The 13,104-nt window shown below is 43.0% G+C and overlaps 1 protein-coding gene across 7 annotated transcripts in view; it reads right to left on the bottom strand.

Moving 5' to 3' along the window:
- ELMO1 (engulfment and cell motility 1) overlaps positions 1-13,104 on the bottom strand; it is a 487,164-nt gene that overhangs the window by 333,268 nt on the left and 140,792 nt on the right. For all 7 annotated transcript variants that reach the window (XM_088476019.1, XM_088476020.1, XM_088476017.1 and 4 more), the window contains 2 exons: positions 7,582-7,632; positions 5,047-5,216 (listed from right to left, as the gene is read on the bottom strand). In XM_088476019.1, coding sequence (XP_088332145.1) covers positions 5,047-5,216; positions 7,582-7,632 — 221 coding nt within the window. The remainder of the gene's footprint in view (positions 1-5,046; positions 5,217-7,581; positions 7,633-13,104) is intronic.

The following is a 13,104-nucleotide window of genomic DNA, read 5'->3' as shown; positions in this document are numbered from 1 at the left end:
TAATAAATTGTCAAATGTAAAAAAAATATAATAATTTCATGTATCAAGTAACTTGCACCTTCAACCTTTTACACCTGGAGAGGCTGATCCAAGGTGGGAAGTGCAAGGTAAGTACAGTAAGGGCATGTACACATAAGTATAGCATGCATGCTACCTGGAGATACAGCCCCGGTAGACTTGACTGCAGCTCAATAAGCCTTGGTGTACATGCGGATGCTGGTTACACTGTTCAAAAAAGAAAATAAAAGTAACAAAAATTAAATGATAAAATAAACGAACAAAAAGAAAGATGGCATGTTTACAATGTAAAATAAGTATTCAGCAACAGTGCTATACTTAGCTGGTTACTGGTACAGCAGAACGACTATGGTGTTCTTCTGCAAAAAAAAGGTAACCAGCATCAGGCTTTAACAGGCAGAGCTAGTGACCTGTGAATAGGGATGCCCATCAACCATTAATGATTTTAATGTGCCAGCCCAAAACACTGAGCACAGAGTGGAAATTCATAGGGCAATCAGACCTGCAAAAAATCTACTCCTCTAAAGCAAACCAGCCCCTGCTAAGTGGCATTGGAGCGATTCTTGCATCACTTGAGCAGTATCCATATGGTCGACATTTACCAAGTCACCATTCACATGGTCGACACTAGAATGTCAACATGGTTCAACATGTGGACAGGCACCAGGTGAACATCCTAAGAATGTCGACATATTCACATGGTCAACATCTGAAATGTTGCCATGTGAAATGTCAACATTCTCAGAATGCTGACTGTTAAGGTTAGGCACCATCAGGTGGGTTAGGGTTAGGCTGTGGGGGGATGTTAGGCTTTGGCTTTGGAGGTGGGGGGGGTTAATGGTCAGGAGATGTATGCTTACTGGAACGCCGGCACATGAGATCACTCCACTGGAACAGACCACCAGGACCCAGAGGAGGATGCTGGAGACGCCGCTGCTGCCGGGATCAAATAAGTAACCGCTGCGCTATCAGGACGTTGATAATCTATAATTTTGACATGTTATTCTTGTACACACGCTGAATATTGACATGCTAAGCTTGTCGATATGCTATAAGTTGACATTTCTACCATGTCATCCGAATGCATGTTGATATGAGAACTGTCTACCTAACATACCACACCAACTTCAGCAGTGGGAAGCAGGCAATAGTATATTGTCCAAAATTGCACAACTACAAATATCAGCAAGGCTTGGGCATGATGTTTGTAGAACTGGAACTTTTGTAAGATTATTAGCATCAGCATGTCCATGGCTGGCAAAGCATGTTGGTACCTGTAGAACTGTAAGTATTTAAACATATAGGGCCTGATTCAGACCCACTCGCGAGCGGCTGTCCGCTCGCAAGTGGGTCGATGTTATGGACTGAGCATGCGCACGACGGAGGGAGCTCCGTCGTGCGCATGCGCCAGACGCGACGAGCGAAGGAAAGTCCTTCGCTTGTTGTGTCCGATCAAAGGGGGCGTGCTGTCAATGTTGATTGACAGCACGCCCCCTTTGGTGGGCGTGCCTCCCTGACGGGGGCGTTCCCACGGGAACGCCTCCCGTCAGAAGCCGGCCCACTGACATCACTAGTGATGTCAGTGGGAGTGATTTTGGCTCTGATAGAGCCAAAATCACTCCGGAGCTTGCGGTTGAAAACCTCAACCGCAGGCTCCGGCTCGCAATTTCGATGGTCGCGATGGTCACGACCATCGCGGCCATCACAATGCACGCTCGTATAGCTTGTGGGTGGTGACCCACAGCTATACGAGCGTCCAGGAGGACGCTCCATGAAAATGGAGCCCGGCCCTCATTCAGAGCGTGCGCTCTGCTCAGAGCGTATGGCTCTGAATGAGGGCCATAGTTCACAAGGAATCGGTATGAAATACTGCGGTTCGATTCCCGGCAGCCCGACAGATGAACAGATCCTGGCAGCGGCAGCCCGACAGCGATGGAAATCCAGATCGTCCTCAGGTAAGTAATAACTAACCTAACCCCCCTAACCCTCCTTAGGGCTGCCTAACCCTAAACTCCCCCCAAGTGCCTAACCCTAACCTCCCCCTTCCCCACTGCCTAAACCTAAGTCCCCCCTGGGGGTGCCTAACCCTAATCCTCTCTCCCATTAGCCTAACCCTCCCGGGGGGGTGCCTAACCCTAAGTCCCCCCCGGGTGCACTAAACCTAACCCTCCCCCCGCAGCTGTCCGCTCGCGGCGTCGGGAAAAGGACAGGCATCTAGATATAGACGCCTGTCATTTAACCCACCCCAGGAAAAAGCAGTCGGGAAGCCGGCTGTCGGGATCACGTCAGCCGGTTTCCCGATTGCATCCCGTTCACAATAGTACCACAGACCTTGAGTTTTGAACAATGCAGACACAATGTGAATAAATGAAGAGGGCTCATGAAAGAGTCTATATGCAAACAGCCATCATATGAAAGTCAAAGCAGCTTGCGTCTGATTGGCTACAGAGTCTGAGAACGGCTGATTATGTTTAGACAGTTAATTAATTCAAGGTGTAAATGTAATAGCCTGTGCGATGCAGGCATTGGTGAGTTCTCAGTTAGTTAGTCTGCCCGATGTTTTAAAGCATCACGCAGACTAATACATTTAGGGCCTGATTCAGAGCCGCTCGTAAGCGGACGCTCGCTCGTTCCGACCGATGTTTGCACAACTGCGCATGCGTACGGATCGTAATACGCATGTGCGAACCAGTCAGTGCAGCCGAAAATCATTTGTTCGCTAAATAGCGAATGCCTGCTATTTTGAGTGACATGAGGAGGCGTATGTGGGTGGTAACAGGGGAAGGTGTTTGAAACGGGGAGTGGAGATCCGAACGCAGGCGTGCTTAAAGGTCAAACCGGGCGTTTTATGGGTGTGCATAATTAATACAGCAGCGTCATTGACCACGTCACTGGGTTATTTTAAAGTCAGAACTGCTCGCATGATTGCGGTAGGAAAAACCAACCACAATAATAGCGAGCAGTTCATACGCTGGTCGATGTACTCGATCAATCCAATAAATAGCGGACATGACGTAGGATGCAAGCGGCCAGGGGGCGTAGTTTTCCAAAAAAACGACCGCATGTTTGGTTCGCTCGTTCAGACCTAGAGGCGTGAACAGACCGCAAAGAGCGAAAGGTTCATTTGAATAGCCACCCCTTTTTTCTGAACGAGCAACCGCAAATAGCGTCCGGCTCTAAATGAGGTCCTTAATCCTAAGTGTTTGAGAACTGGATACCGGTCTTCGTATGTTACGATTGTGGAACTGCATGTTCCAGCAAACCTTGAGTACTGGTTCCTGGAATGGGGGGGGGGTCTGGTGCAAGTGTTTGATGATTCCAATTTCTATAGGCTATTTCATGCTCACATGGCTGGGGCTGAGGGTCTCCACAATATGACTACCATTGTTTCGGTGTGATCAGCAGCACAGCCTGGCACAGTTAGGTGCTGGTTCTTGAATTTGTACAGGAACCTGCACAGTTCAGATTCAGGCCCTGATTCAGCGCTCACTCTGAATCAGGGCCGTCCTTCTTCATTTTTAGAGCGGCCTCCTGGCTGCTCGTATAGCTGTGGGTGACCACCCACAGCTATAGCGAGCGGCCAGGAAGATGGTCGCGATGGTCAAGACCATCGCTACCATCGGGCTTGCAATGAGACCCTTGTGGTAGGGTCTCGTTGCCACAAGCCCTGGAGTGCTTTCGGCTCTATCAGAGCCGAGAGCACTCCCACTGACATCACTTGCGATGTCAGTGGGGCCGGCCCCAGACGGTAGGCGTTCCCATGGGCAGCCACGCCCCCAGCACACCCACCAAAGGGGGCGTGCTGTCACTCACCATCGACAACCATCGCCCCCTTTGTAGCGAAACCCGGAGTGACAGCTTGCCCGTCGCTAACCAGGTCTCGCACATGCGCACGACGGAGCCGCCTTCGTCGTGCGCATGCGCACTGGGCCAACATCGACCCGCTTAGCGCTCGCGAGGTGGTCTGAATTAGGCCCTCAGTTCACTGCTCAGATTCAGTCCTGGAAGATCGGCTGAGAAATATAAAGTAGACTACAGTCTAGGGTCTTTTTGCAATCTGCATATATTTTAAACCTTGGGTGAAAGTTTTAGTTAATGGCTGCTTATATAATTGGAGTATGAAGGTCACTGTATTCGTTAACAACAACAAACATACGTTAAAGTCTTTCAAACGGTAACAAGGAATTGAAAACTGTGAGAAGTAGGGTATCCATAACTAAAGCACAGTACCCAGGGTTAATACTAATTTTAACCCACTATATCATTAATATCTGTAATGAATGCTCTGTATAAAGAACAATCTTGCCCAGACCAAGTTAGAACCAAGTTTCTGCTGCTTTGCCTTATGCCAATATGGTGCCATGTTAGTTAATCTTCAATGTTCTGAATATTTGTGGATAAACAAAATTGTACTATCTGGATGTCAACTTTTTTACCCAAATAAATCTAATGAGCACTTTATTTGGTTATTCTTACTATAAACAAACAAACAAACATAACCTAAATACATATATGCCACCTGAGAGCTTTTCGGCTATACTCAATTTCTGGGAATTCATACTTGTCACCTGTATTATCTGAACTAATGTTAATATTATCAATAATAAAAAAAAATTTTTTTAAAAATGAAGGGACCTGTAAATTTACAAGAAAAAAAGAAAACATGCATTAAAAGTAGGTGTTTTCTTTATTCTAAATATACAGGATGCTATTTATGATGAATCACCACAATGATAAATGATTACTGTATGATGCGTTTTTTTAATAATATTTAATTTTACCTTGGTGGCAGTTGATATCATATATACATATATATATATAGAAATGATCAAACTGTTCTTTAGCCATTAAAAAATAAAACTCACAGAAACAAATTAGAATTATGAACAAGAAATCCATTGTGTTAACAAGCATTTACATTTTCCATATAACAGACTTTTTAAAGTTAAATTAAATATGTTTATAAATGAGACCACCATGGTGCTGTGTTTATGAAACTATGGGATATGTACACTAGAAAGGACTTACTCTGTTCCACTTTCCACCATCTGTGTGAGAAGGTAGATGCCATCCAAGTTTATAAATTCTTGTGCAAAAGTTATATCTCGTGAATATTTGGCCAAATCCTTTAGTCCTTCTAGTTTGACATCCATACTGGTAGATTGGACTCTATCATGGAACTTCTGAGCATTGTGAGCCTAATCACAGACAGAAATGAAGAGAACTGTATTAGTACACATCTGTTAATCTCACCACTCGACACATACATACACATCTCTAGCACTTTTATTAAATAAGGCAAAATAAAAATGAAAGTAATGTATTTCTTTTGAAATGTATCATAAACCATTATGATATAAAGATTTCTTCATATTAACAAATGCCATTTTCCCTTTTGAAATAATGTTTTGGGTTGTGAGGCCCTCCTATGATAGCCAGTGCAGTCTCATCTAATTTACCAGTCACTTCATATTAGGGATTATTAGGGATGGCCTTTGAATGGTTTACCATTGGCACTTTATATTGATGATTGGAAACCATTGATGGTATGACCCATGGGTATCACTGTTGTGGGAAATAGGAATGTGATGGGCCAATAAGGAAAGGGAAAAGGGTAAGCACTGCACGATGGGGTGCAACGGGAGGACAAAAAACCCTTTGACATAAATGGAAGAGAAACATCGGACCTCAGCCATCAATGGGAAAGCTTCAATGGTCAATGGCCATTACAGATGGAGCAAAACTATTGATAATGATTTTTAAAGATACTTACTCATCTGTTTTTACTTTTTTTTTGTGTTAGTATAAAGACAGGTTTTACTCTTACTCTCTCTATATATATTTTGTAGACTACTTGTTTTACGAGCTTCTATATAAAAGAGTAAAACCGGTCTTTGTACTGACATCATAAAAAGAAGAGGACAACAAATAACTTTTTAGTTAACATTATCTATAGTAAAGTGACTTTTGTTTGTATATTTGTATATATATTTTGTTTGTAAACAAACACCATATTTGCTCATAATTCCCTGCATTAAAAAAAATTACAAAAAATTTACAAATGACAATTGCTCTTTATTATGTTTTCAACAGAAACCACTTTTTTTTTTTTAATCATTTTAACAGTTTAAGATTTTATATTGTTTGGTAAGTAGACCATCCCTACTCAAAATAGAACTCATTGCTCTTATCCACACCTAGGGGTAAGTTTACTAAGATTTGAGTTTGGTTGAAATTGCAATCTCTGGTGAGTTTAGGCATTTTTTTTCAACTCGCAAACTCAGGTGATATTTTTCTCTTTTCACTGATAAACTCGGGTGAGATTGCAAACTGGAATAAAGTCACCATCGGCCAAACTCTGAAGTACTTTCCGTGAAAAAGATACAACTCGGGAATTTACTAATAAACGAGATTGAAATCTCGGGTGTAATTGTAGCAAACTCGCAGCTAATTAGAAGTTTCAAATAGACCACCTCCTGAAATGTGAGTGTGGCAGAAACATACACAGATCAGTGTGATTTGTGTATGTTTCGCAATGTAAACACTATTTAAAGGGTTAATATAAAAAAACATTTTTTTTAAAAATGACGTAGGGTCCCACCCCCAAAAAAGCATAACCAACCCCAGGCTCTTGAGCCTGTCCTGCTTCCTAAATTAATTGGGTAAAACACGAGTAGGGTTCCCCCATATTTTAGGAACCAGCACTGGGCTGCTGACCAGTCCTGGTTTTAAAAATAGGGTGAAAAAAATTATGTAGGGGTCCCCCTATTTTTAAAACCAGCACCAAACTCAAATCCGGCAAGGGAGTAATGCCACAGCCAGGGGACTCTTTCACCGGGTCTCCCCAGCCACAGCATTATCACCCCAAGCCGGTCAGCCCAAGCCGGGGATTTCAGGGGAGGTGGGGACCCCCCAATTAAGGCTTAGGCAGAAGCCCAAGGCTCTTCCCCGCACCCCTGGAGCGGTGGCTTGGGGTGATAATGCTTTGGCTGGGGAAACCCGGTGAAAGGGTCTCCTGGCTGTGGCATTACACCCCGACCGAATTTGAGTCCCTTGCTGGGTTTAAAAATAGGGGGACCCCTACACAATTGTTTCCCCTATTTGTTAAACCAGGACAGGCTCAGCAGCCCAGTGCTGGTTATTCTTTATTTTTTTTGGGGGGGGGAACCCTACTTCAATTTTTTTTTACGTTAACCATTTTTTTTACAGGTACAGCACACAAGCAGCCTTCAGATAGCTCACTGATATGTGAAGGCTGCTTGTTTGGGAGACTTTGGCAGAGAGAACACACTGCAATCTCAGGTGAGAAATCTAAACTTGCTACTCGGGGGAGAACTCTCGATCTGCTTCACCATCTTCCAACTTGATCACAGCTAAACTCACTTCTAATAAATTTGAGTTTTTCAGAAGCATCAAATCACCCCAATTTCAGTGATGCAAATCGAGTTTAAAAAAAACAAACACTCGATCAGACTCAATTCTTAGTAAATTTTCCCCTTAGTGTCTCTTTATAAATCGACATTGCTTGCACTTTCTACAAATATTCACTACTTAGGTACTCACTGGGGATTCTGTTAACCGAAGAATTGCTCCATTTTTTATCTCATTGCGATTCTAAGATGAAAAAAACCATAAAAGAAAAGATGAGTCTATCTAGTTGCAATCACTTGTGCATTACTCATAACATTGCTATATTGAGTTATCATAGTCATGTATGTGCTATTATGCTTTATTATAGTTTTAAATCAGTTATGACTGCTTGTTGTATTATTGCATGATGATTGCCCAACGCTACGGTATATGTTGTGCCCTATAAATACACAATGTTGTTGTTAATGATGACAAGGATTTGTACTGCACATTTACCAGCCAGTTACGGTAGCTAATTTCTGCTCTCACCTCCATAGGCTGGAAGCAGAAATCAGCTACTGGGAGCTAATGCTCGTAACCTCTGTAACCAGTTCTTGCGGCTACCGTGCTTAATTGAATCCACCCCTCAAATTATCATTCACAAATAGAGATGCAGAAATTTCTTATCAAGACTGAAGCCTTCAGCTAACTTTGAATTTGTAGCATTATGTCAGATATTCGCAGCAGCCGATTCTATACTATCACAGACCTGAAAGCCTATTGTTGTAACTAAGTGGACCCTAGTCTAAAAGCCAAGAGGCAGTTCTTGAAAGTAAAAGCATGAAAAGGTTTACCAATTGTGATCCCATCTGCTGGATGTATTCAAGTCTCTTGACCATGCTCTGGATCCGGTATTGTGCATTGTACATCGAATGCAGCACAAGAGGGTACATTTACTGAGCATTGGTTTTGCTATCAATTGCAACAATTGGGCATCGCTGGTACTATAGGGTCTGATAATATACAGTATTTATTTACCAAACATCAGTTTTGATAGACAGTCTAAATGCCCACTGGTTGGCAAAAAATTAAAAAGTGTGAGAAACCTGAAGAAGAAAAAAAAAAAAAAGCATGGTAGATCCCTTCAATTGAAAACCGTCCATAGGCCTCTAAGCCTAGGTTGAAAATTTAAAATGGGGAAGGGGGGGAGGGGGAGGGAGTGGGCGCACCTCCGGTTCTGACCAGTCAGCGCGGCCCTTTTCTTCAATGCTTGAACATATACGATGATTTTGTTTGTTTGTGAGTGTAAGCAAATTTCCCCCGTTCAAGATACAGAAAGTTGTTTGAGCTGTATCACAATTCTTTTTCATGTTTCATTGATGCATACTATCGCATGCATTTGTTGCACATAAAAGAAATGGTTTAAAACATGTTCACAAATGGGATGCAAGTGTCTGTGATATATGCCAGGCATAAACCAGGTACACTACTGTTGCCAATTGGCATTCATTGAAAGATAGCTGTCACTTTGCATATGGTTGCAATTGTGTCTCTTTTAGGGAACATCGTTTTCAGCTGCGATTTGGGGAGCAATTGTGGAGGATTGTTCCTTTAGGATATGTACAGTGGGCCACTATCTAAACACATTTTGAAGGTACAACCCTAACTGCATGCTACATACACATATGCCAAAAACATTAACGTGCATAGAAAAATTGTCCCCATATAAATAAGAAGATTTTGCGCATTAGGGCCCTCATTCAGAGCCGTACGCTCTGAGCAGAGCGCACGCTCTGAATGAGGGCCGGGCTCCATTTTCATGGAGCGTCCTCCTGGACGCTCGTATAGCTGTAGGTCACCACCCACAGGCTATACGAGCGTGCTTTGTGATGGCCGCGATGGTCGAGACCATCGCGACCATCGAAATTGCGAGCCGGAGCCTGCGGTTGAGGTTTTCAACCGCAAGCTCCGGAGTGATTTTGGCTCTATCAGAGCCAAAATCACTCCCACTGACATCACTAGTGATGTCAGTGGGCCGGCTTCTGACGGGAGGCGTTCCTGTGCCTCCCCCGTCAGGGAGGCACGCCCCCGGCACGCCCACCAAAGGGGGCGTGCTGTCAATCAACATTGACAGCACGCCCCCTTTGATCGGACACAACGAGCGAAGGACTCCCTCCGTCGTTCGCATGCTCAGTGCATAACATCGACCCACTTGCGAGCGGACAGCTGCTCGCGAGTGGGTCTGAATCAGGCCCTAGGTCTTTTTATGGTATGGAAGCTCAGGTTACAGAAAAACTTAAGGGCCACTGAAAAATCCAGGTTTAAGAAAACTGCAGCTAAATATGAATTCTGAGGAGTACTTTCAGCCCTTTAAAAACAGAAATGTGTATTTGGTGAAATTAGGAATTGGATCAGGATTACCAATCATTTTACTCTGGGTAGCCCTTGCTGCATTGTAGCGAGATAAAGTACAAACCAATCATCTCCTGTCAGTTTACAGGCTGTGTTTGAAAAATGACAGGAGCTGATTGGTTGGTACTTTATTGCTCTCCACTTTATCTCTTTCCAAGGCTTAGTACATCTCCCCCTATTTCCATTTAGTTGCCATAATGATGTATAGTATTGTGTGGTGTAGATCTTTATGACACTTGTAGGCAGGGGCGTATCTATAATGGGTGCAGGGTGTGCGGGGCACACGGGCCCCTGGGTCCAGGGGGGGCCCGCACCGCACACTCTGCACCCATAGTATTACTTACCTCTCTGAAGTCCCACGTCAGCGCGGGGTCTGGTGCTGTAAATGTGACTGGAAAATGGCCGCCGCGGCCATTTTCTCGCCGTTTGCGCATGCATAGTACAGGGAAAATGGCCGCCGCATCCCGGTGACCTGCGCAAACTCTATAGAGTCTGGGCGCACTCTAGTGCCCAGAGTCTACAACTCCGGCGCTGGCCGCGCACAGTTCAGTGCGCTGCCGGCCGCCGGACAGAGAGGTGGGGGCCAGTGTCAGAGACTGCACACGGGCCCCCTCCTCTCTATAGAAACGTCCCTGCTTGTAGCGGTCTATAGCAGGAAACATGTTATGGAAACTGCCCCCTGAAGAGTACAGAGGAGCATGTTCTTGTCTAGTAATGCTGGGGAGAAGGTAATCAGAGCTGAAGCAGTCATTGAGCCCTATGGAAAGTGGATAGCCAATGTGCATGCATTTTAAAATGACAGACCATGTATGTAGCATGCAGTACTATTATTTTTTTAATCCCCTGCTCTATCTTCCTTTGCTTATATAATTTACAATCGTGCCATAAGAATGAATGATCACTATCACAAGATCTGCTTAAGTTCTACTCATTGTAGTTCAGACATTAAAGTGTGATAGCCATTTTAGTACATTAAACCAAGAACACACAAAAAACATTACTTTACCTATAGATAAAGATTCCCAGCACAGCACATAGTAGCACATTGTGGTATGTAAACATTGGAAGTGGTGTTCTGGTGATCCTGATGCCTACTCTATTCTCAGTATGCTGACTACTGTCAAACCATATCATACAGATGTAGCACATTTTATACGGACCTAAAACACATCACATGGCATTGCAACAACTGTACATTTATAAGAGTTACTGTTAGATAGCTTTATGATAAAAAGTCATATCAATATTGGGGGAGTGGTGCGTCTCTATTATGAGCCAAACTCTACCGCAATAGTTCATATGATGTTCCAGTGCCACTTTGTCAAAACATCCTACATCTGATAAGAGCCACTCACATGAGCAGGAGGCCTAACATCAGCAACTGTTAGATACAAACATGATAACTGATTTGAAGATCTGCTGAACATATTGGACTGCAAGACTACAGGAGGTAGCAATAACCAGAAAATATTTAGCAGATCTTTAAATCTTTTTTTTTTCTACCAGTGTTTCTTTCATTCACTTAATGTGTTGGTGTTAATTGTTTTTATTTGTTGCAAAAATGCCAGCAAAGTCTAAGCTTGTTACAGGGTAAATAATCATAAATGGCATCAGATAAGCTGCAGTGTTATGCAAGGCAGTGAGAGGGGGAAACTGGTAAAAGTTCCCTGACAGACTCTACATAGCTTATTTTATCTGGACACTGATGAGAAACACTGAGCTGTGCTGTACACATACTGTAATAAGTAATAACTGACCACAACGCCAGAGTTTGGCTCTTGACCTTCCCATTGACATGTGTTCTGCCTACAGTGCTATAGTTTATATTACTTAAGAAAGGTATGAAACTATTACATAATTCTAAACAGACTTTTATACGAACAATGTTGATACAATGGAAAATATTAGCACTTTAAAATGACACTCATAATATATAAATCTTAAACATGTCCATTCTGTAAAACTATGAATTAGAATTTTAAAACATAAGCCTAAATTTAATCCCAGGAGTCATGTACCTATTTTTTCACTGCTTCCATGCCCCTGGGACACTTGCTGAGAGAAGTTGGCAGACATCCAACCTTTATTGCTCCTCTTGCCAAAAGCCATCCCTTTCTCTTTTTAGGTCAATGCAATATGAAGCTGTAGCGGGAGAACTGACGAGCACTACACAAATGCCAACACATGATGACAGATAAAGAACATTGTGTTGTGAATGACCATGCTGCTGAATGCCATCAGGGCCAGATTAACAATGGGGCGGATGGAGCTCCAGGCCTCTCAAAAAAAAAATAGGCACATCCTTGTGGCTGCATGATGATGACCAGTTGCCTAGCTGGCCACAAAGTTGGTATTAAACTTGTATTTCTAGCCTTCTCACAAAATGATGCACATGGCACTGGCCACAGTCACACATCACTGGTCACAGTGACCCCTTCTCAGTATAGACCCTTGAACATTTTCAGTCACAGGCCCATGTGGCCCTTAATCCGGCCCTATATGCCCTTTGAAACATTTTCAAGGGTGACCCAGCTATAATGAAGTTCAAATTATTATTTATACATATGAAAGGAAATAATTATTTATATATATATATATATATATATATATATATATATATATATATATACACACACACACACACACACACACTCGCCTGGTGAGGCCGCATTGTTCCCGAGCACACCAGGCAGTGTTTTATCTGATCGCAATATTTCCACCAGTCAGATAAACACTGTAAGCGGCTGCAGGAAAAGAATCTTACCGCAGCTGCTGCTCTCAGAGGGACCCCCAGTGTCTGCCATGCTGCAGATCACTGCTGATCGGTCAGCACAGCAGGAGACTCCACCCAGCGGCTGCAGAGATTAGCAGCTGCTGGGAAAAGGTAAATTAACTTTACTCCCAAGTGTACCTGGTGCCTGAAGCCACTGTGAAATTGAAAGTCGCAATGTTTCCAATGTTCCAATGTTCCAATGGGGATGTTCCAAAAAAACAAATTTTTTACAAATATTACCAAAAAAAATATATATTTTTTTAAATGAGATCATTTTGGGCAAGTTGAAATAGATGTTCTTCACCTAATTCACAAATTTAAGAAAACCCACCAATTTCTGAGCGGTTTTTAGAATTTTTTTTGTCAGTTAAATGGTTAAATGGATCTTAAAAAGGTGCTAGATTAAAACAGAAAGTAAAATTATCAAATAAATTTCTGGCGCTGTTTATTACTAAGCCATGTTTGCCTAAAGGCCAAACTTCCAGACGCCAAAATGGGAATGGCGATATAGACTCGCTCAAAATGGATGTGCTTGAAGCAGACAATGTCAT

The sequence above is a fragment of the Taudactylus pleione genome, unplaced genomic scaffold (genome assembly GCF_031769625.1).
Source record: "Taudactylus pleione unplaced genomic scaffold, aTauple2 ptg000181l, whole genome shotgun sequence".
NCBI lineage: Eukaryota > Metazoa > Chordata > Amphibia > Anura > Myobatrachidae > Taudactylus > Taudactylus pleione.
The sequence above is the reverse complement of the archived record's forward strand: the minus strand, read 5'-3'. Positions and strand labels throughout refer to the sequence as shown.